The sequence below is a fragment of the Microtus oregoni genome, unplaced genomic scaffold, assembly GCF_018167655.1.
Source record: "Microtus oregoni isolate MIOR12 unplaced genomic scaffold, Mior012 000013F_ref0000133, whole genome shotgun sequence".
In the NCBI taxonomy this organism is placed as follows: domain Eukaryota; kingdom Metazoa; phylum Chordata; class Mammalia; order Rodentia; family Cricetidae; genus Microtus; species Microtus oregoni.
Window position 1 is genome coordinate 37,618,441 of NW_024543072.1, and position 20,453 is coordinate 37,638,893.

Sequence of the window (20,453 nt, forward strand, 5' to 3'; positions counted from 1 at the left end):
TATGATAAAGGGTTTGCTTGAGATCATGAGATCAGCACCAGGACCCAGGTCTTCTGTTTCCCCATCATAGGGCTCTCTGTGTTGTTATGACAAAATATCTATGCCCAAGGACTTTATAAAGAAAAGTTTGCTGAGGTCATTCATCTTTGGTTGGAGTGACCAAACAACATTACATCTCATGCTGGAAAAACACAGCCCACCCTCTTAATATATTTTAATACATCACAATAGCAGAAAAGGATATGACTAAGGTATCAATTACAGGGTCAAACAATGTTGAAGGGTATCTTAAGTGCTGCTAACCATACTTCCCCTATCACTGAGACCAGATTTGGGTTCCCTATTAGTTATTTTGTTAGCATCCTGTATGTAATTTTCAGTTATACCACTATTGTACCTAAACAATCATGTAATTTGTGGTTTAATTTTATAATGTCTGTCTGTTCCTGCCACAGCAGCAGCCTGCCTCTGCTGCCGTAGTTACGTCATCATCACCTGTTGCCAGGTGCCTTTCCATCATCAGCTGTGTGACATGTACAACCCTTAAAAGTGCCCGCCAGGTACAGCTCTCTCTTTGCCTCGTCTTTCCTCTATTGTCTCTTGTTTCTCTTGTCTCTTTTTTCCAAAGCAGCTTATTAAATATTTATTCATAGCCTTGTTACAAAGTGTACATTCATCTATGCAGTGTCCTGACACACCTCATAGAAAATTTAAGTCATCCATGTTTCTAAAGACCAAATTCCCAAATCATTAAGGACACCCCTAAGCCACCTGTTAGCTCCCACGTGTCGTTCTGGAGGTGCTGGTCAGCTTCAGACACCCACCTGCCAAATGAGTAAGAACCAGTTAAAAGAAACCACATTCCCAGGGTTGGGCAGTACATTCACCCATATACACAAGTTACAATAGATTTTCTGTTACTCATGCAGCTCCTACACCCAAGATACCAAACTCCAGGGTAAAAAAAGGCTACAAGGCATTAATTTATGCCTTTTTTGACACCACATTCATTAGTGACCAAAGGCGAATGGACAACACAAAGGGCATTGCCTCTTTCTTATCTCTTTGCCTCCCTTTTCCTCTCTTTGCCTCCTCTTTTTCTCTCTTGCTTCTTCTTTCCTCTCTTGCCTTTCATGTCTCTTGCTCCCCTTCCCTATTCTCTGCCTCTCTGTCTGTCTGTCTGACTGCTTGCCTGCCTCCTCTTTCACGTCACCACTCCAATATGGCCTTTCACTCTCTCCCTCCCCCAATAAACGTCTTGCATTAACTCTATTGCACATGCCATGTTTGCTTAGTTGCATACCTTGGCAGGGCCTGCCAAGAAGTACCCACTTCACCTTTCTTTTTTATTTATCTTTACAGTGTCTATTTCCTCAAGAATGAGTACTTGACAAAACAAGAATCCCATGGGTCTTGTTTACACCTAAACCTTGGGATCTATGTAGTTCATACATGACAAACAAGATATTATTTCTAATTGAAAGTCTAAAAGTTAAGCTCATTGGTCTCTAAAGTATTAATTGTTACCACTGTCTCACATACTGTAAAACCAATTTTTAAGTATATTTTCAACTAGAAATTCATGATCCCCAAAGATGAAGACCTAGTGGGATTGTAGGAGTTCTATAATAATTGGAAATACCAGGTTTTGATTATGCTTATTTCTATGTATAGTTTGATAGGTCTTAACATAAACAGGAAGAGCTGATTCACACCGAACTGCTCCCCTTTGAAGAGAGAAGTAGAAGCATAAGCCAGATTACAGTGGGTTGAAGAATGAATCATAAATTTTCAAGAATAGAAACTATTGCTTTTTTCCCTGGCCATAGACTAAAATTCCATCTTTAGTTACTAGCATTGCCTAGTGGTTTTTATACCTCGTTATCGAAATTTATAGCTATAAAATTATAATTCATATTTTGGGAGACTCTAAGGGTCACTTTGAAGATGCCTTTTAGGCAATTCACACAAAAGAAACCTTACTGCCAGCTGCGCATATAAAATGACGTTTCAATTGATCAGAGAAATGTACATCCAATCCATTTGATAGCCACCAGATTGGCAAAACAAACAACGTAAGTCCAGGCTGTAACCCTGACATGCTGTGTATTCCAAAAGGGTGCTTTGCAGGTGCCCTTGCAAGTTATCTAATGCTTTGGTGCCATCAGCAAAATAAGAATGATGGTCATAAATCCTTCAGTATTGAAGACCAATCATCTCCAACTACAAGTTTATTAATAAAAGGTATATTTCCTCTCAAAAACAACTGCAGCGTCTGTAGATTTCATGTAAAGATCAGTTAAAAAAATTTAGTTACGTCTACTATAGTTTTCAACAAATCAGCAACAGTCTTTTACTGATATACTTAAAATTGTAACCCTCACTTTCTAACTATTTCGTTGGTTGCTTTCTAAATATATTGTAAAAACAAGACGACCAATTATTGAGGAAAATTTTGGAACAAAATACAAAAAGCGTTTTTCCTCTTAGGATTAAAGTGAGTTCACCAAAGAAGCATCTAAATTAAGGAAAAAGGACGCCATCAGAATCTTGGATTAAACTCCAATATCTTGAAACTGTGCTGAGGAAAAACTAGAGGGTAAAGTACCTGTGGTAGCGTCCTCAGACTTGCACATAGTAGGGGACTGACAGAAACTAGTCAACTCCTTGTGTGCATGTGGTAATTCAATCCACAATCATGGACAACATTTGTCGTCCCCCCCCCCCCCCCCAAAAAAAAAGGCGGAGGTGGGGGAACGCCGCAGCTACAAGCAAATCAAAATTCCTAGTTTCCGGCAACTATTTCCATCTTTATATTGCTTTTGCTATGAAACATGTCAGGGGATGGTGAAGAAGAAAGATGTTTTTAAATACATCAATAAATTATCCGGACACATGCTAACGGTTCCAGTACTGGGAAACACATAGCGAGCGGCGCAGCTACTTCCGGACCCAGAACGGAACCACTTGCCCGAACATGGGCAGTTTGGCGGGAAGGATTTAGGGACAGGACCACTTCCGGCTTCTGGATAGGGGCGGGTGCGGAGAAAGGAAATTGCTGCGGGAGCCGCATCCTCCGTGCGCTAGCGGCGCCAGAGGTGGAGACAGAGAGGGCGGAGGAGGCAGCGAAAGGTGCCGCAGAGAAAAAAGTGTCAAAGCCAGTAAGTCAGAGCCTTAGAGCAGGGGATGGAGAGCAGGGCTCCAGGTCTCGCTCCGCAGATCTGTGATCTCAACTTGCCGAACTGCCCAGTGGGGTTAGGGCAGCTCTTTGTAGGTCGCCTGTCAGTCTGTGCCGAAAAGAGACTATTGAGGCGCCTGGGTCGGGCCTTGCGGGGCGCCAGACTGCGCTACTTGCCGGTGTCTTGCCGCCAGGGGAAACCTGTGCTGTGCTGTCTGGGGACGCTAGGGCTCCGCATCCTGGACAGCTTCACTTGGGATTCTGAGGGAGTGAGCACTAATGCCTCCCATTTTACCTTTGGAAGCCAGCGAGATCCTGGTGGTGGACGGTATTTCGGGAAGTAAGACGATTGCTTGGGAGAGCGTTAGTCTGGCGCTGTACTTTCCCTGCCCTTGTTCAAGCTGTCCGGGCTGGTTGGAAACTGAATTGTTTTTAAAAGCAAATGCCTCGGCCTGCCCCCTGTCACTTCAGAACAAGTTAGCCTTCAGATCCAGTGTTCCTATCCCACTCATTAAATTACTACTGCTCTGGGTATCTAGTGTTTGCTTTGGAAATACACTTGAAGGCAAAGTTAGAGAGAGAGAGAGAGAGAGAGAGAGAGAGAGAGAGAGAGAGAGGAGAGAGACTCCAAGCGCTTTTCGAACAGAGACAAAACCGACTAGCTATCATTTCCACTTTCACACTTTGCCTCACCCTCCATATAATCAATCGACTTAGCATCCTCAATTAATGATGGTCATCTTAAAGACACTGCTTTCCGTTATGATTGTGCGTCTGGACAAACATTATATCGGGATGCAAGATTCTTGATTATAGACGAAATGAGTGGAATGATTATGAAAGTTGCTGGAGAAATCAGAAAGTTTTTAGTAAGTTACTGCTTTTCTCTTGCTTAAGGTACGGCTTTAGAATACGGTGAAGAATACTTTTCATGGTGCATGGAAGGAAAGCCAATGCGCAGGTAAGCCATTTAAGAAGAAAAAAAAAAAACATTGATTTCACTACTTGAAGTTTAGTGGCTATTAACGGTGCATCATTTAAAATTATTTTATTCACAATCCTTACTAAATCCTGCTTGGAATTAATCACTCTTGTTTCAAATAAAACTAATAATGTCAGAAATTCGCAGCTTCTTTTGTTTGTTTTGGTTTTTGTTGTTGTTGCTTGGTTTTTGTTGTTGTTTTAAACAAGAATTTACTGTGTAGTCCTGGATGTCCTGGAATGTACTTTGTAAACTAGACTGGTCTCAAACTCACAGAGATCCACCTGCCTCTGTTTCTCTAAAAGTGTGTACCAACACACTCTGCAACTTGTTAATGAAATGTTGGAGTTAGGTTTCTAAAGAGAGTTTGAATTTTTTGGTTCTGAATACTTAAATCTGCTTTTTTGCACAGTAATTTTTGTTACACATAACGATAAGTGTACTGTGATGCTTTGTGTGTTTATTATAAATTAAATTCCCTGTATAATGTAGAAGATTATGTTGCCAAATAAAAGTAATATTTTTAAGATACTGTACTGCATTCCTAGTTATGGTTTGGTTATCATACTGGTGTTCAGTAGTCTATTATGTTTATTTATTTATTTATTTATTTTTGGTTTTTTCGAGACAGGGTTTCTCTGTGGCTTTGGAGCCTGTCCTGGAACTAGCTCAGGCTGTTCTCGAACTCACAGAGATCTGCCTGCCTCTGCCTCCCAAGTGCTGGGATTAAAGGCGTGCACCACCATCGCCCGGCTTTTTTTGTTTTTTTTTTAAAAAATTATTTATTTATTGTGTATACAGTGTTCTGACTGCATGTATAATTGCAGGCCATAAGAGGGTACCAGCTCTCATTATAGATGGTTGTGAGCCACCATGTGGGTGCTGGGAATTGAACTCAGGACCTTTGGAAGATCAGGCAGTGCTCTAAACCTCTGGAGCCATCTCTCCAGCCCCTCTATTATGTTTATTAAGAAGCTACATGAAAGGGAAGATTGAGGACTAAAATAGATGTAGGAAAATAGAAGTGTGAGGAAACATTGTGCAATTACAGGTTCTCTTGCCTCTAGAATTTACTAATACCTTTTCTCAGTCCATCCTAACAAATTATACTAGAATCTTTATTGAAACAAGTCAGTTCTATTTATTCATTGTTTAAACTCATATTATTGTTATCAAACCCTATTTTGTCATATTGCTTAACATCAAAGATATCACAGACTTTTTAAGAAAAGAGAAATTACAGGATAAGGACAGGGCTTAGAACTAGAAAAAGGGCTGGTCATGACTGTGCAGACCTGTAAAACTCAGCACTTTGCAGGCAGAGGCAGCTAGATCTCAGGATCAAGTTCAAGTAAGAGGAGTAGGAATATATGTCCTTTTCCAGATTGCTGTTGATTTATCAGCTTTTTTTTTATGGCTTTTAACTGTTAATGCCCTGTTAACTTCATTGGTGTATCTGCCGTGATATTTAGAATTAGTAAATGTTCAGAGATGCTTTAAGACGTCCAAATGAAAAGACATCATAGAGGTGACACATTCCATTACCCTCCTTACATCTTACCATACAATACGAATCATGTAAGACATGTACTGGGAGAAGCCAACTACACAATAATAAGTGCTTCACCATTTCATTTTCTAGCATGATTACAAAAGCCACTGATTTTGCCTCATCCTCAGTTGCCGTAAATGTTTTATCTTAAGTAATTGGTAAAATATGAACTTAATATTTTTAATTAAATTTATTTAATTTTTTTTCATATGATATAGTTTGATCATATTCCTTCCCCTCCTCCAACTCCTCACAGAACCTCCCCACTCCCTATCCATGCAACTTCATGTTCTTTCTCTGTCTTAAAACATACACACACAACAACAACAATAACAGAAAAATGCTGTATGTTTGGTGTTGGCCAGCATACTTTGGAGTGTGGTTGATAGACTCAGGGAAAACTGACTTTTCCTCTCTCAGTAACTCTCAGTTGCAAATAGTTTCTAGGTTAGGGGTGAGGCTTTGTGCCTATATCTCCTCAGTGTGGCGATTTTATAAAGGAAAGTCAGGTTACGGCAATATTTTTAGTTTACTAGTAATTTCTTTATAAAATATTCACTTAATCACTCAGTCTGAGGAGCCTTTTTGCTTGTCTTATTTTTATTACATCGTATATACTGTTCTTCAAAATGATATTGTATAATTCTAATGCCGCCAGTTATTGACTTACAGCTCTTTATTTCCTCGCTTGGCCAGAGGCCAGCCTGCCCACTCTTCTTACCTTCACTTAATGCTGCCTACATAGGCCAGCCTGCCCACTCTTCTTACCTTCACTTAATGCTGCCTACATTAAGCTTTGGTCGCACATCCCTATCTTTCCCTTCTACTAAAACCTGTAAGGCAGTGCTAGGCCTGTACTCAGCTGCTGCTAAAGAAACTGAATAGAAGTAACTCTTTTTATTGTGATTATCTGGACGCATGCTCATCTTCTTTACAGATTGTACGTTCACCCATCGCACCTAATGCATGACGTCATAGCAGCCATGACCCCTCATGATCAATGCATAACTGTCTGAGTGAGCAGCTTCCAGCTTTTCCCTAGGTAGGGGCAGGTCTTTTGTAGTTTTAACATTCTCTTTAATTGTATGTATTTATGCAGTAAGGTGTGATAATTTAATACACACACATATAATGTGTAATGATCAAATCAAAGTAATTAATCTATCTCCTAATATGTTTTTTTTACCCATTATAAAAAACACTATAAAAATTCTAAAAACAGAACAAAAAGTAACACTAGAACTGTCACTTGGCTAGCTGTCCCGTTACTGGATATCCATATCCAAAGGAAATGGCATCACTGTATCAGAGAGATTCCTGCCCTGCCATGTTTATTGCAGCACACAGACATGAATAGATACTTCACCTGAAGTGTCCACTGAATAGAGAAAGTATAATAGTAAGTCTACACCACACCCACGCACTATTATTTAGCACCCCCAAAAATGACACCCTATCATTAACAACAACCTTCATAGAAGTTTGTTAACATTATGTTAAATGAAAGAAGCCAGGTGTGAAAATAAAGCTGCATGTTCTCAGGAGTAGAATACTAAAGTAAACTGATTTGAGATAAGTAGAAAATAGAATATTGCTAGGAAAAGCAAGAGGATGGGGGGTTTAAGGAGGCTGAATAATAGGTTCCCAGATAAGAAAAGTAAGTTTTAATGTTTTTCAGCACAATAGGTTAAGGTTTATAAGAATTTATCGTATGTCTTATAAAAAGATTAGAATTCAAAGGTTCCCAGCACAAAGAAATGATAAATATAAATAAATACTTAAGGTATTATAATTCATAACTATACAGTTTTATAAAATCGACTGGAATTTTATTAGCATAAGTTTCATTTATTTAACTCTGTGTATTTGTGTGTATATGGCATTACATTTAAAAGATAAAATTGCATATTCAAAATTGGGCATAGTGGTGCATGCCTGTGATCTCAGCATGTGTTAAGTGAAGGCAGAAGGATCAGAAATTCAAGGTCATCCTCAGCTGCATAACAAGTTTGAGGCCAGTGTAGGCTATAAAAGATTTTGTCTTAAAACAATAAAAATGACAAAAAAAAAAACAATAAAAATGACAAAAAAAAAAAAAAGAGAATGTCTTCCAAGACAGATCCCAGGTCCCACTATTCTTCTCCCAAAGGCATTTGTTTGTTTTTTCTGCATTATTCTTAAAGCCTTGTAATTCCTGTACAAGCATAGAATATATTCTCTTAAAAAAATCTTCAGGCTAGGATACTGGCTCAGTTGGTAGAATTCTTGCTTATTACGCTTAAAGCCCTGTTTGATCCCAAGCACTGAATATGCAAAGTTGAGTGTCATATTACTGTAAAGTGACTCGGCTATATAGCAGATTTGGAGTCTGGACTATACGAGTTGCTACCTCAAAAATCAAACAACCACCAAAAAAAGAAAACAAGAAGAGGAGGGGGAGGAGAAAGAGGAAGAAGAAACACAACAATACAACAACAGCAGCTCTGGGCTTCCTCTCTCTTTAGCTGCAGCTGGACAAACAAAACAAGAATTGTGGAAATCAGACCGTAACCATGAAATAGTTTGTCCTTTATCATTTTATCCCTTTAAGAGTCAATGTGCATTGACGTTCAGATCAGACTCTAAGAGGTTGCTGTCCAGCACTGGCTAGAGCTGAAGTTGGATTCTGAATAGTTCTGAAAGGAAAGATTTAGAAAAACAAAACTATAATGTCAACATATCGTGCACATTGCTCTGTTTCTTTACCACTTGACAAATTATCTTGTGAGCCAGTGTGATGGCATAGTCCTGTAATCCCTACTCTCAGGAGCTGAGGCAAGAAGATTGTGAGTTTGAGGCTAACCTAGGCTATACAGCAAGACCCTGTTTCTTTTTTTTTTTAAGTAACCAATACACATAAACCTCTCTTATTCTTTTTTATAGTTACATAGTGTTATGACATTTCTACACACCACACTTAAGCAAGTTCTATAGTGAACATCCATGTAGGTGATTTTTGCTCAAATGTGTAAGCATAATATGTCTTCCTTCCTATTTTACATGGTTCCCAGCATCACACTCAAGTGTTTGCACTTAAGCAGCAAGAACTTTTATCCACTGAACCATCTGGCTGTCCAAGAACTCTAAAGAAGGGGTTAGGACAGGCAAGATGGGTCAGTGGGTAGAAGTGCTTACTTTGTACAACCTGACAACCTGAGTTTAGTCTAAGGACTCATACGAAAAGCTAGGTACCATGACACGCACCTGTAATTCCAGCACGCCTACTGTGAGATGGGAGGCAGACAGGAGCATCCTCTGAAAACTGAGAAGGCAGAAACGAGAAACCCTTCCTCAAGGTGGAAGGTGAAAACCTACTCCCAAAAGTTGTCCTCTGACCTCCACACATGCCCTGTGACACCACACACACTCACACACATGCACACACAAAGGTAAATTTTTAAAATTTTAAAAAGGGCTGTTAGAACTGGAGACACAGCTCAGCATAGTGGCACAGCACTTGCCTTGCATGTGTGAGGCCCTTGGCTCGGGTGGGGGTGCAAAGTGTGGGCATGGAAGTAAGCAGGGGTAATTAAGGACACTGTAATGAAGAAGAAATGTAGAAGGAAAAGCTTGTGGGGAGGGAGACAGTAAGACTTAAGTGTGGGAGTTATATGCATGGTAAGTGTATCTTAAATTTAATTATGTCATTTGTGAATGAAGAAGGGCAAACAAAAATTGTGGAAATCAAGACCATAACCATGAAATAGTTTGGCCTTTGTCATTTTGTTACTTTAGGAACCAATGTACACTGACATACAGATCAGATTTGTTTGGGCTGAATTCTAGGCAGGTAGTAGATAAGCAAGAAAGAGGAGAAAATAATAGTAGAGAAATTAACATGAAAGAGTTCTGGTAGTTTAACTGAAAGATTACCTGGGGTAGATTTATGTTGAGGAGACGCCAACAACTCCAAAGGTTTCAGCTTGAAAAATTGAGTGCTGCCCTGATGGGATACAATACAAAACAAAAAACCAAAACAAACAAACAAAAAAAAACCGAGCAAGTTTCCTAAACCTCCAGCAGGTTCTCATTTGTTTTAGGAGTTTTGTGTCTAAGGAACCAACTAGCAGTGCTTGGCTTATGAATGGATAGAAAAAAGATTTATGCTGGAATTTCATAAGTCATGAGTCAATCAATATGCAGAAGGTTCTTCAAACTATGGTATGAATGAGGGAATAGAAGGGATGACACCGAGCAGAGAACCCTGCGGACCAGGAATGATTGCCCTAAAAAGAAGACAAGTAAACATTCTAAAACAAGTGAAGCTTTAGCTGCAGTTTCCTGTTCATCCCAGCTAGTCTGAAATGCATTCTTAAAAGTAGTAGCAGATAGATCTGTGTGATTTGACTGTTCCCCAGGGTGGCATGCATGTGCTGTACGATGCCTTGCTCACAAGCACCTCCTCTTCCTTTCTGGGACTCAAGAAAACTGAGTACTGTGCTTCGTTTCCTTTGGAGATTGCGCTGTTACCTGGCTTTCTTCTAATGAAGTGTTGGGACAAGGTTTGAGTGTACTCTAGAACTGTCTTCTACTTCCTGCCTTACAAGGAAGCAGTTTACTTACATGGCCACTTGTCTTTCCCTTTTTTTTTTTCCTTGATCACTGGGGTGGAACTTAGACTTTTATCCGGTAAACGATGAAGAGATGTCTTAGAGTTAAAACATCTACAACTTTTTTCTAATTTTAAAAACAGGCAGGGGCTGGAGAGATGGCTCAGCAGTTACAAGCACATACTGTGCTTGTAGAGGGCCCTTCAAGCTTGGTTCCCAGCACCCGTATCAGGCAACTCACAATCACCTGTCACTCCAACTCCAAGGGACTCTGAGGCCTGTGACCTCTGCAGCACCGGCACTTGTTTGCACACACACCCACACATGCACAAGAATGCATAATTAAACATAATAAAAACAAATCTTTTTAAAACAGGCAGCCAGGCTTTTTGGTCTGGAATTAGATTGAGATCTAGTATTTAGTGGGTGTCCTTCTGGTATGCAGAACCAGCACAATGAGATATTATTTGTTTTCAAGTGTATTTATAGCTATAAATGAGAGTTAGCTCAAACAAATCTTAAAGTACATGCTGTTAACTTCCAAATTTTAAAAAAAATTAAGTAGTAGGGGTAAAAACACACTTTTTTTTTACACTGTTGGCAAAGGTATAAAAGGAGAGATGTACAGGTCTAAGGAAACAGTCCACTCCACAGATCTTTGGTTATAAATGCTTTAGAGTGGAAAGATGTTGCTTCTAATATTGTTATTGCAATTGTTTACAAAATTAGCCATTTACCGAAAATGATTTCTTAATGGAGACTGCTGTTAGTATAGTAATAGGTTTTAGGAATATTTGACTGTTTTTCTCAACTCTAGATTAATTCAGGAATTTGTATTCTCTGATCCACAGTAGTGAGTATTGTCAAACAAAACCAACCACAGAGAATCCACGCTACTGTGTTCATGATAGAATGTCACTTGGCTGACGATGTTACCCAGCAGTTCTGTGAGTCCTTACTCATTGCTTCATCATTCTACACAGCAAATATCCCACATCCTTATCCATTCTTCCCATGATCTGTCACCTCTCTTCCTGACTGCCACCAAATGATCTGCAAATTAATCTCCAAGGGAAACTCTTCCTTCTGCATAAGAAACTTTTCTTCTGTGTTATAATCTTATACATTATTACTCTCCAATGAGCCACTTACTTTTTCAGTGCCTTTGTTCTACCAGGCAAAGAAACCATGGGCATATAAATGAGCAAGGTATAAACATATATTTCTAGGTCTCTTTTAATTTCTCATTACAGGTACCTAAGAAAACATAAAATAATTCTTTCATAAGCTCTCTGGTGAAGATGAGACTAGGAAAGGAGGCTAGATTCTTAAATACATTTACAAAGATAAATAGCAGAAACAGGAGAAACATATCTAAATATATAGAACTAAATATAATTTCTAGACCTACACACTTCTAGAGTTAAATACAGCTTCCCAAAATATTTAAAACTAAAATCTCAACCTACCAGTGACCCCTGTTCTTATGCCCTCTTATTTTGAAGAACAGCATAATACAGCCATGCGACTACATGTTTGCTTTTTCTCCTAAGAATAATAGGCACATAGAGCAGATTTCCAAAATCATTTCCATTTTAAATACTTGATCCGGTTGTTCAAGGCAGTTTGTAACAATAAAGATCTGCACTTGGAGTCAGAGGACCTAATTTAGAGAAATTTCAACATTGTCAGTCTTTATGAAGTAAGTATAGTTATTCCCCACATATTCATGATGGACATAGAGATGAGACATGTACTGGCTACTTTTATGTCAACTTGACACAAGCTAGTGTTATCTGAGAGAAGGGAACCTCAACTGAGAAAATGCCTCCAAAAGATCAGGCTGTAGGCAAGTCTGCAGAGCATTTTCTTAATTAGTGGTCGATGTGGAAGGACACAGCCTATTGAGGGTGGGGCCACCCTTGGGCTGGTGGGTCTGGGTTCTATAAGAAAACAGGCTGAGCAAGCCATGGGGAGCAAGCAAGTAAGCAGCACTGCTCCATGGCCTCTGCATCAGTTCCTGCCCCCAGCCTCCTGCCCTATTTGATTTCCTGTCCTGGTTTCCTTTATTGGTGGCCGGTGATGTGGATGTGTAAGCCAAATAAGCCCTTTCTTCCCTACTATGCTCTTTGGTCATGTTTCATCACAACAATAGAAACCCTTACTAAGACAAGACAGGTTAGGTAAATTTCCCAGCCTAGGTTTGACCACTGTTTGCCTAGTTACAAACCTGGCATTCTTGCATGAGAACTAGATGAGAAGATTTGGAGGACATGCTTTATTTTGACAAGAAGAAAAGTTAATTCATTAACAGCTCCTTAATGGGCTCTGGAGCCAAGTGTTGGGGTATAGCAGCATTGGAAGACAACAGCATTTGTCCTCAAAGCACTTTCATTTTAATTGTAGGAGAGGGCCAATATTTTATGTATTTATGAAGAAACGTTAAACAAGGTGAATGATTCTGAGTACTAGACATGAGTTATTTCAGAGAGATGCTCTGACAAATTGGTAATCTAGCAGATGCATGGAATGAGTGAAGGAGTGAGCTCTACAAATCTGCGGGGGAAGAACTTTCAGGAAGAAAGAATAAAGGTCTAAAGCAAAAGAAGCCTTGACTTTGTCCCCAAACCAGCAAGAAAGTGTAGCTGGAGACCAGGGAGCAAGGGGACACGAGGAGACGGGTTCGAAGACTTAGAGAGGAGAGATTCCCAAGAGCCTGCAACCTTAGCTCTGCTTTGATGCCCTTCTGTGGACATTTTCAAAGGATTTTGAGCACAGGGGTGGCTCTAAAGATGCGATTTACTTTCCTGAAGGAACTCTGGTTGTAGTTTAGTGAAGGAAGTATAAGCTGGCAAAAAGAGAATTAAGACTATAATTCTTAAGTTTGTTGTAATAGTCTAGGTGAGAAAAGCATGGGAATAGCCAAATTAACATGAAAGCCAGGCTAGTAAGGATGTAGGGAGACAGTTGGATCCTGTTTGAAGGTAGGATAGCAGGATTTGCTGATGATTGTGTTTGAGGGTGTTTAGAAAGGGACTCCAGGAGCTTTGGATTGAGCAGCTGAAATTCAGAATGGAAATTTTCTCTATTAATCTGGGGAAGTTTAAGGGAGAGAACCAAGGAATCAGTTTTGGTGATAGTGTGACATTCACATGAATCCAGATTCAGTATTACCCAAGTAGGAAATAGGAATCCTTTAGCCGTTTGTATGTGGGTGATGGGAGCTATTACAGTAGATCAGTTCCTCCAAATTGTTTATCCAGAGGAGAGAATTAAGGAGAATTAAGTGCTTTGGAGAATGACTCCCTTCTTTCACTCAGGAATGGTGTGGTACATGCCTTAGAGCTCAGTAGTAGGGAGCTAAAGTAAGAGGATCATAGTAAGGTGGAGGCCAGCCTGAGCTACTTAGTAAAGCCCTGTCTTGAAAAACAAGACAGAAATAGAATTACTTTCTAAATTTGAAAAGTAGACCATTAATGAGACTATAGAAAAAGTGAGCAGGGGATGGGGAGACCTTGGTCCTGTCTCAGTGAGGTGATGGGACAGACTTAGTTGACTTGGGGGAGGCCTTATCCTCTCTGAGGGAGGGACGGTGGAGGGAGCGGGAGGAGGTGGGGGAGGGGGAACTGGGATTGGCATGATAATAATAATAATAAGGAAAAAGAATATATATTAATACAGTAATCAGAACACAAAGTTTATGTGTTGATATATGTATGTATAATGCTAAAATAAACTTGGGGGATTGCTGTCTTTTGTTGATAGGGCCTTGGTATGTACCTCAGGCTCTACCCTTAGCCTCCCTCCCCAAGTTCTGGGATTACACCACACCTCACTTAATGTTATACTTTTAAAAGAACAAAGTAGTTATGCAAAAATTAGTTTATTCACATTTTATCTAGCTGAAAAAAAGACATATTTAAATAAGAATTCAACAATACTATCTCATTTAATTCATAATTTAAGTCGGAGCAGTAACACTTTGGTTTCAACATTTAATATCAGTGCTATGGGAATTTTCTAATTAGTCTTCCTTCCTTAATGATGATTTTGTTTTTCTTTCAGAAGCTTGATCTGTACGAATGTTAACCATGTCATTTTTTCTTCCATCATCTGCTACATACAAGGCAGTTAGGTACTATTAGAGATATCTCATTAGTTAAGAGCACTGGCTGCTTTTCCTTAGGTCCTGGGTTTGATTCTCAGTAACCACATAGCAGCTCAGAACTTTTTTTCCTCAAGTTCCCGGGACTATGACTCTTTCTTCTGGCCTCTGCTAGGCACAGACATGGTGCACAGACATGCATGTAAGCCAAACACCCATATTCACAATATATATTGATTGTTTATATAGGTGGTAAGATTATCCTTTAACCACTCAGCTTTAAGTATCCATTTTTAAATTGTCAGGCACAAACAGTGTTGCTTGTAGCATGAATAATAAACACCCAGAGACAGTTATTGGGATTTAAGCTGAAGATCAGAAAAGCAAAGCAGCCAACCACTAGAGAGACCTTTTACTTCTACCAAAGGGCAAGGTCCTGTCTCCACGAATCCTCAGACTCCATACTCCTTTGAGTTCCTGTCTCTTCCCCTTTATATTCCTCTCTCCGCCCAGCCATATCGCTCCTGTCTCCACCTCCCTAGTGCTGAGATTAAAGGTGTATGCCACCACTACCTGGCTGCAAACTATATTTTTAAGCTTTTGATAAATAATATACAACAAACATTGCCCATATTTAATGTATACATTTTGATGAGTTTGAATTTACAAACACCTGTTGTGTTAGTTATTTTCTTGTTGGTATGACAAAATATCTACCAAAGCAATTTAATGAAGCTTATTTGGCTCATATTTGAGGGTACATCTTATCACGGCAGGGAAGTTCTGGGAAGAGCATGAGAAAGCTGGTTACGCTGCATTCAGTCAGGAAAAGAGTGACAAACGTTGTGCTCAGCTCACTTTCTTTTTTTTATGCAGTCCAGGACCCCAGCCCGTGGACTGCCATTGCCCACATTTGAGGGGACCTGCCCACCTCTGTTAACCTAATCTAGACAGTCCCTCCCAAATAGATGGACCTGAAGCGTGTCTCTCAGGAGATTGGGGAGTTTATCCCTCATGTCTGTGTCACCGTCACACAATGCTGCATATATCCATCACTCCAAAAGTCACTTTGTCTGACCTGGTTGTAACTCGTGGTGGAGCATTTACCTTATTCCCGTCATCTCCCCCCAAAATAAATAATAAAACATTAGTTTATCAAGTAAAAATGCTTTTGTCTGGGCCATATTTTTTATCTGATTTATTCCTTCCTTCCCCTTTTCTTTTTTGTTTGGGTTATGTTTGTTTTGTTGATTAGTGTTGAGTGGTTTTGGTTTGCAGTTTTTCGTTTGCTGGTCTTGGTTATTTATTTTTGAAATAAGATCTATAGTGTCACTGAGTTGGCCTCTAACTCACAGTTCGCTACCTCAACCTTCTAAGTGCTGGGATTACTGCATGTCCACTCTTGAGTAACCACGTTTTCCAGTTGCTTCTTGGTGCACATATGAATTTTCTTCAGTTCTGAGTAAAAAGCTTTGTATATTATATAACAGATAGACATAGGTTCTTTTTCTCTGTGTTTTCACAATATAATGGTTATGAAAATCCAAATTTCCTAATTCTAATTATTTGCCAGTTATATTAACTATTGTTTATCTACGTGGTTCGTGCTTCCATATCTGGATCAGAAACTATAAATTGCTTCTCATATATTAACGGAAATAACCTTTTTTAAAGATAATAAACCTTAAATGTATTTTAGAAACTAAGAGATAATATTGAAATTTGGAGGCTGGCAAGATAACCTAGCAGGTCCATGTTTGACACTCAAGCCTGATGATCTGGGTTCATTGCTCAGAACCCATAGTGGAAGGGGAGAACCAGCTTCAGAAAGTTGTCCCTTGATGTCCAAGCACAAATGTTTTGTACACACACACTCACAGAGATACACTAACAATAAATAAAAAAATAAATAAATCTTCTTATATCACCACACAGTGGTGATGCACGCCTTTAATACTAGCACTCAGGAGGCAGAGGCAGGTGGATCTCTGGGAATTCAAGGCCAGTCTGGTCTACAGCGAGTTCCAGGACAGGCTCCAAAACTATAGAGAAAGAAGTCTGTCTCTAAAAGCAAAGGAAAAAAAAATCTTCTTACATCATTTCACTTACTTTTATCTGGGAAAGGGGGGCTTAAATTTAGTTGTTGTTTTTTTTGTTGTTGTTGTTGTTGTTGTTTTTATTTTCGAGACAGGGTTTCTCTGTAGCTTTTTGCTTCCTGTCCTGGAACTAGCTCTTGTAGACCAGGCTGGTCTCGAACTCACAGAGATCCGCCTGCCTCTGCCTCCCGAGTGCTGGGATTAAAGGCGTGTGCCACCACCACCCGGCTTAAATTTAGTTTTGTTATGCTACATCTGAAATTCATTTTGTAGGCCTCTTTCTCCAAGTTATTTGAGTCTCCCATGTTTTACTAGTGGAGGTTTTCATGATGACTGAATCAAAATAATCTGTACTTGGTGGAGTTCTAATTTTAAAGAATTAGAGTAGTACAGAAATCTGCATAACTAATAATAATAATAATAAACCTCTATTTTATTGCAGACTGGTCCTACAAACTGCCCTCCTTGTAGCACTCACACAAATCAACTCCAATAGAAAACTGTGGTTTGTCCCAAAGCTTCAGGAGACCTGCTGTGAGGGCCAGGGCTTTAAGACAGTCATAGGTAATCACAGTAGCTTCTTTATCTAGATCCAAATCTACCTGCTTTGAGTGGGATAACAAATATAGTGAACAAGGAAGGACGCTTTTCACATTTGGAAACTTGGAGATGTAAAACTTTAAGACAGTCCTGAAGCCATTTTTGACAATTCTGAATCCTCTCAGCCTCTGTGCCATAGTGCTTCCCCTCCTCCCTTGGGAACCAAGGACCTAACAGCTACACTCGCACGTACTCAGTTCCTGAACAATTACCCATATACGTATGTTTTGGTTCAGTCCCCTGGGAAACGGGGTCAAAATGACCTCTTACCTCATCTGATCTGACAACAGCTCTCCAGTCAATTATTGGTACTAGCTCTTTCGAATAAGCCAATCAGAATAGTCAAAGAACAACCCGCCTTGCTTCTGTGGCCCCTTTAAAAGTAGACTGTACCCGCTATTCGAGGTCTCTCGGCTTCCCGAATGCTGAGGGACCCTGTAATGACAAAATTAATAAAATCCTCGTGCTTTTGCATTGGCTGTGGTGTGTGAGGTGGTCTCTTGGGGCGACTCCTTCTCGGTGTTTGGACGCTAGAGTCCAACAGAGACTATCAACATGCAAAAACTGTAGATACACACAGAGGCAGAACCTGTTCTCTAGTGCAGTGGGCATCATATTGAAGTGACTTATAGATGCTCTCCCACTCCACTTAGGTTATGGGGTTCTGGGTTTGTTGTTGTTTGTTTCAGATCTTAAAGAAAAATAATTTTTGTGGCCTATAAAACATGTCCTTTTTTTAAAAAAAAGATTTATTTATTTTTATTTTATGTGTGTGGGTATTTTCCCAGAATATACGTCTGTGCACTGTGTGTGTAGTATCCTCATATAGGAGCTCACATGCAGAAGAGCACGTGAGCATGTCAGATGCCCTGGAACTGGAGCTACGCTTGCATGAGACATACTTAATATACAGGAAATACCCAGCTTACAGGCCTCGGCAGTGACTATTTATATACACATGCAGTCCCAGAGCTCCAGCTGTCACCCCACCCTGACATATCTACTTGAAAACCAAAACCAATAGCAACAAGTTTTAGAATAACTCTTTAAGAGAGGCGTCCTCTCCCTTCTCTTTGTACCCACATTCCTGACTAATAGAATGCATGTAACTATTTTCTTGCCCGTTTGCCTGTTGTTTCATTTTTTAGCTGTTTGTGAGGCACTCTCCATTTTACAACTAAATCTAATCTTATTTATAACACTCTTGTTTTAGAAAAATCCAGACCTCCAAACAACTGATGTAAAATTAAACTCTCAGAAGACTATGTATAAAGTAAAGACGCCTGTGAACTTACACATTTTTCTTCTTTTATAATCATAGTAACGCCTGGCTGCTTCTAACTGATCTGACATATGTGGTGCTTTTAAATAATACTTGTTATGCTTAGTATTCCTGGGCCCAAAGTAATCTAATCTAATGTTGGTCTAGAAACTTCTGAGAGTGGTGCAGGGACACCAACCACCTGTCCTGGCCTGTGAGGCAGCGGGTGCCACTATCGATGAACAGATCCATAGTGGAGAGCTGGGAAGAGAGAGTGCTCAGTGGGAAGACGGGAGAGAAAGAAGGGAAGCAGTGTGTGCACTGTGGAGAGAGGTGGAGCTGGGAACAAGCCAGGATGAGGAGTCTGTGCACTCCCCCCAACCGTGGTGATGTCCTGGGGCAATGTTGCCACTGGAGGCCTTACTGATCTGAGTAGACTGTGCTGCCACCTGAGGCCATGGTGATGTCAAGGCCCCAGCTACTGCCAAGGGCCATGTCTGGGTCCATGGTGACGATTTGCAACCGTGGACCACTGGGATGTTTGTTTCCTGGGCCCCCCCCTGAGGCTGTACAGATAAGGGGTGAGAGAGGGGAGGCGTGTTGACACAGTGTGGGGTGGGCAAACTGATCAGAGTATCCTGTGCTGCCTCCTGGGACCATGATGATGTCCAGGCCTGTGCTGCCACCAAGGGTCATGTCTGGGTCTGTGGCCAGAGTCCATGTTGATGATGTGGCCCCCAGATTGTCACAAATTCTCTGTGGCCTAGGCTGCCACCTGGACCCAGGGGGTCTATGTCTGGGTCTGAGGTCCTACTGCAGCTGTGATCTGTGTTGATGTCCATGATCTGTGTTACTACCAAAAGCCAAGTGCATGTCCGTGACGCCATGTTGATGTCTGAGTGCCGTGAGTAACTGCCCCCACCACTCACCAGCTGCAGGAGAACTGGTCCCCACTCTTCATGGCATAGGCACAGGAGAGCTGGGCCCACCCCTCACTAACTGCTGGCTCCAGGGTGTGCTCTCAGGACAGACAGTGGCAGGTGGCTCAGGTGAGCTGGCTCCCAGGGTGTGAGCACAGGAGAGCTGGTCCCTCCCCACACTAGGAGTCCTGAAGGCCCGAGATTGGTTGAGCTGGCCCCACCCCTCACTGGCTTCTACATTCTTGAGAGCGGATTCTACACTCGCCTAGGCAGCTTAGTAGAGCTCACCCTGGTGGTCTGGTCAGTTTGGGCAGAGCACAGGAGAACTGGCCCTGAGGGCCTGAGAATGGGAGAGCTGGCTCCACCCCTTGCCTGGGCAGTGCTGGAGAACTGGCCCATGATGGAGGAAGGTCATTGGTTAAATAAAAAGAAACTGCTTGGCCCTCATTGGTTAGAAGATAGGTGGGAGGAGTAAACAGAACAGAACGCTGGGAGGAAGAGGAAGTGAGCTCAGACTCCACAGCTCTCCTCTCGGGAGCAGACGCCTCAGAGAGACGTCTCCCAGCTCCCAAGCAGACGCACGCGATGAAACTCCGACCCAGGATGGACATAGGCTAGAATCTTCCCGGTAAACGCACCTAGGGGCGCTACACAGATAATTAGAAATGGGCTAAATTAGTATGTGAGAATTAGCCTAGAAGAGGCTAGATAGAAATGGGCCAAGCAGTGACTAAATGAATACAGTTTGTGTGTTGTTATTTCGGGCATAAGCTAGCCAGGCAACCGGGGTGCTGGGAACGCAGCCCCGCCACCCCTATTTACTACAGGCCCAGGTGCTGTGCATGAGGGAGAGCTAGCCCTGATGGCACGGACAGAATGTTTTTATTCTTCTCTCATACATTTCATCCGACTGCAGTTTCGCCTCCTTCCCCTCTCCCCAGTATCTCTCTGCACCTCCCCTTTCTTCCAGATCCACCTCCATGCCCCCCATCCTCCTTTCCCCACCCCTACCCCATCTCCCCATAAAAAAGAGCAGGCCTCCCAGGGACATCAACCAAGCACAGCAAAGCAAGCCACAGTAAGACCAGGCACTACCATCACATCCAGGCTGGACAAGACAACCTAGTAGGAGAAAATGGGTCACACACGTAGGCAAAAGAATCAGTGATA

The 20,453-nt window shown here is 41.1% G+C and overlaps 1 protein-coding gene and 1 non-coding gene across 2 annotated transcripts in view; one reads left to right on the plus strand and one right to left on the minus strand.

Moving 5' to 3' along the window:
* Positions 1-912: 912 nt before the first annotated feature.
* On the minus strand, positions 913-1,045 carry LOC121455488. Its single transcript, XR_005975511.1, has one exon. It is a non-coding gene; the product is annotated as a small nucleolar RNA SNORA13 (small nucleolar RNA).
* Positions 1,046-3,038: 1,993 nt separating this feature from the next.
* The window catches only part of Klhl20 (kelch like family member 20), a 49,153-nt gene continuing 31,738 nt past the window's right edge, over positions 3,039-20,453 (plus strand). The window contains exons 1-2 of the mRNA XM_041662631.1: positions 3,039-3,161; positions 4,076-4,139. Of these exons, the coding sequence (XP_041518565.1) occupies positions 4,117-4,139 (23 nt within the window). The 5' untranslated portion in view covers positions 3,039-3,161; positions 4,076-4,116. The remainder of the gene's footprint in view (positions 3,162-4,075; positions 4,140-20,453) is intronic.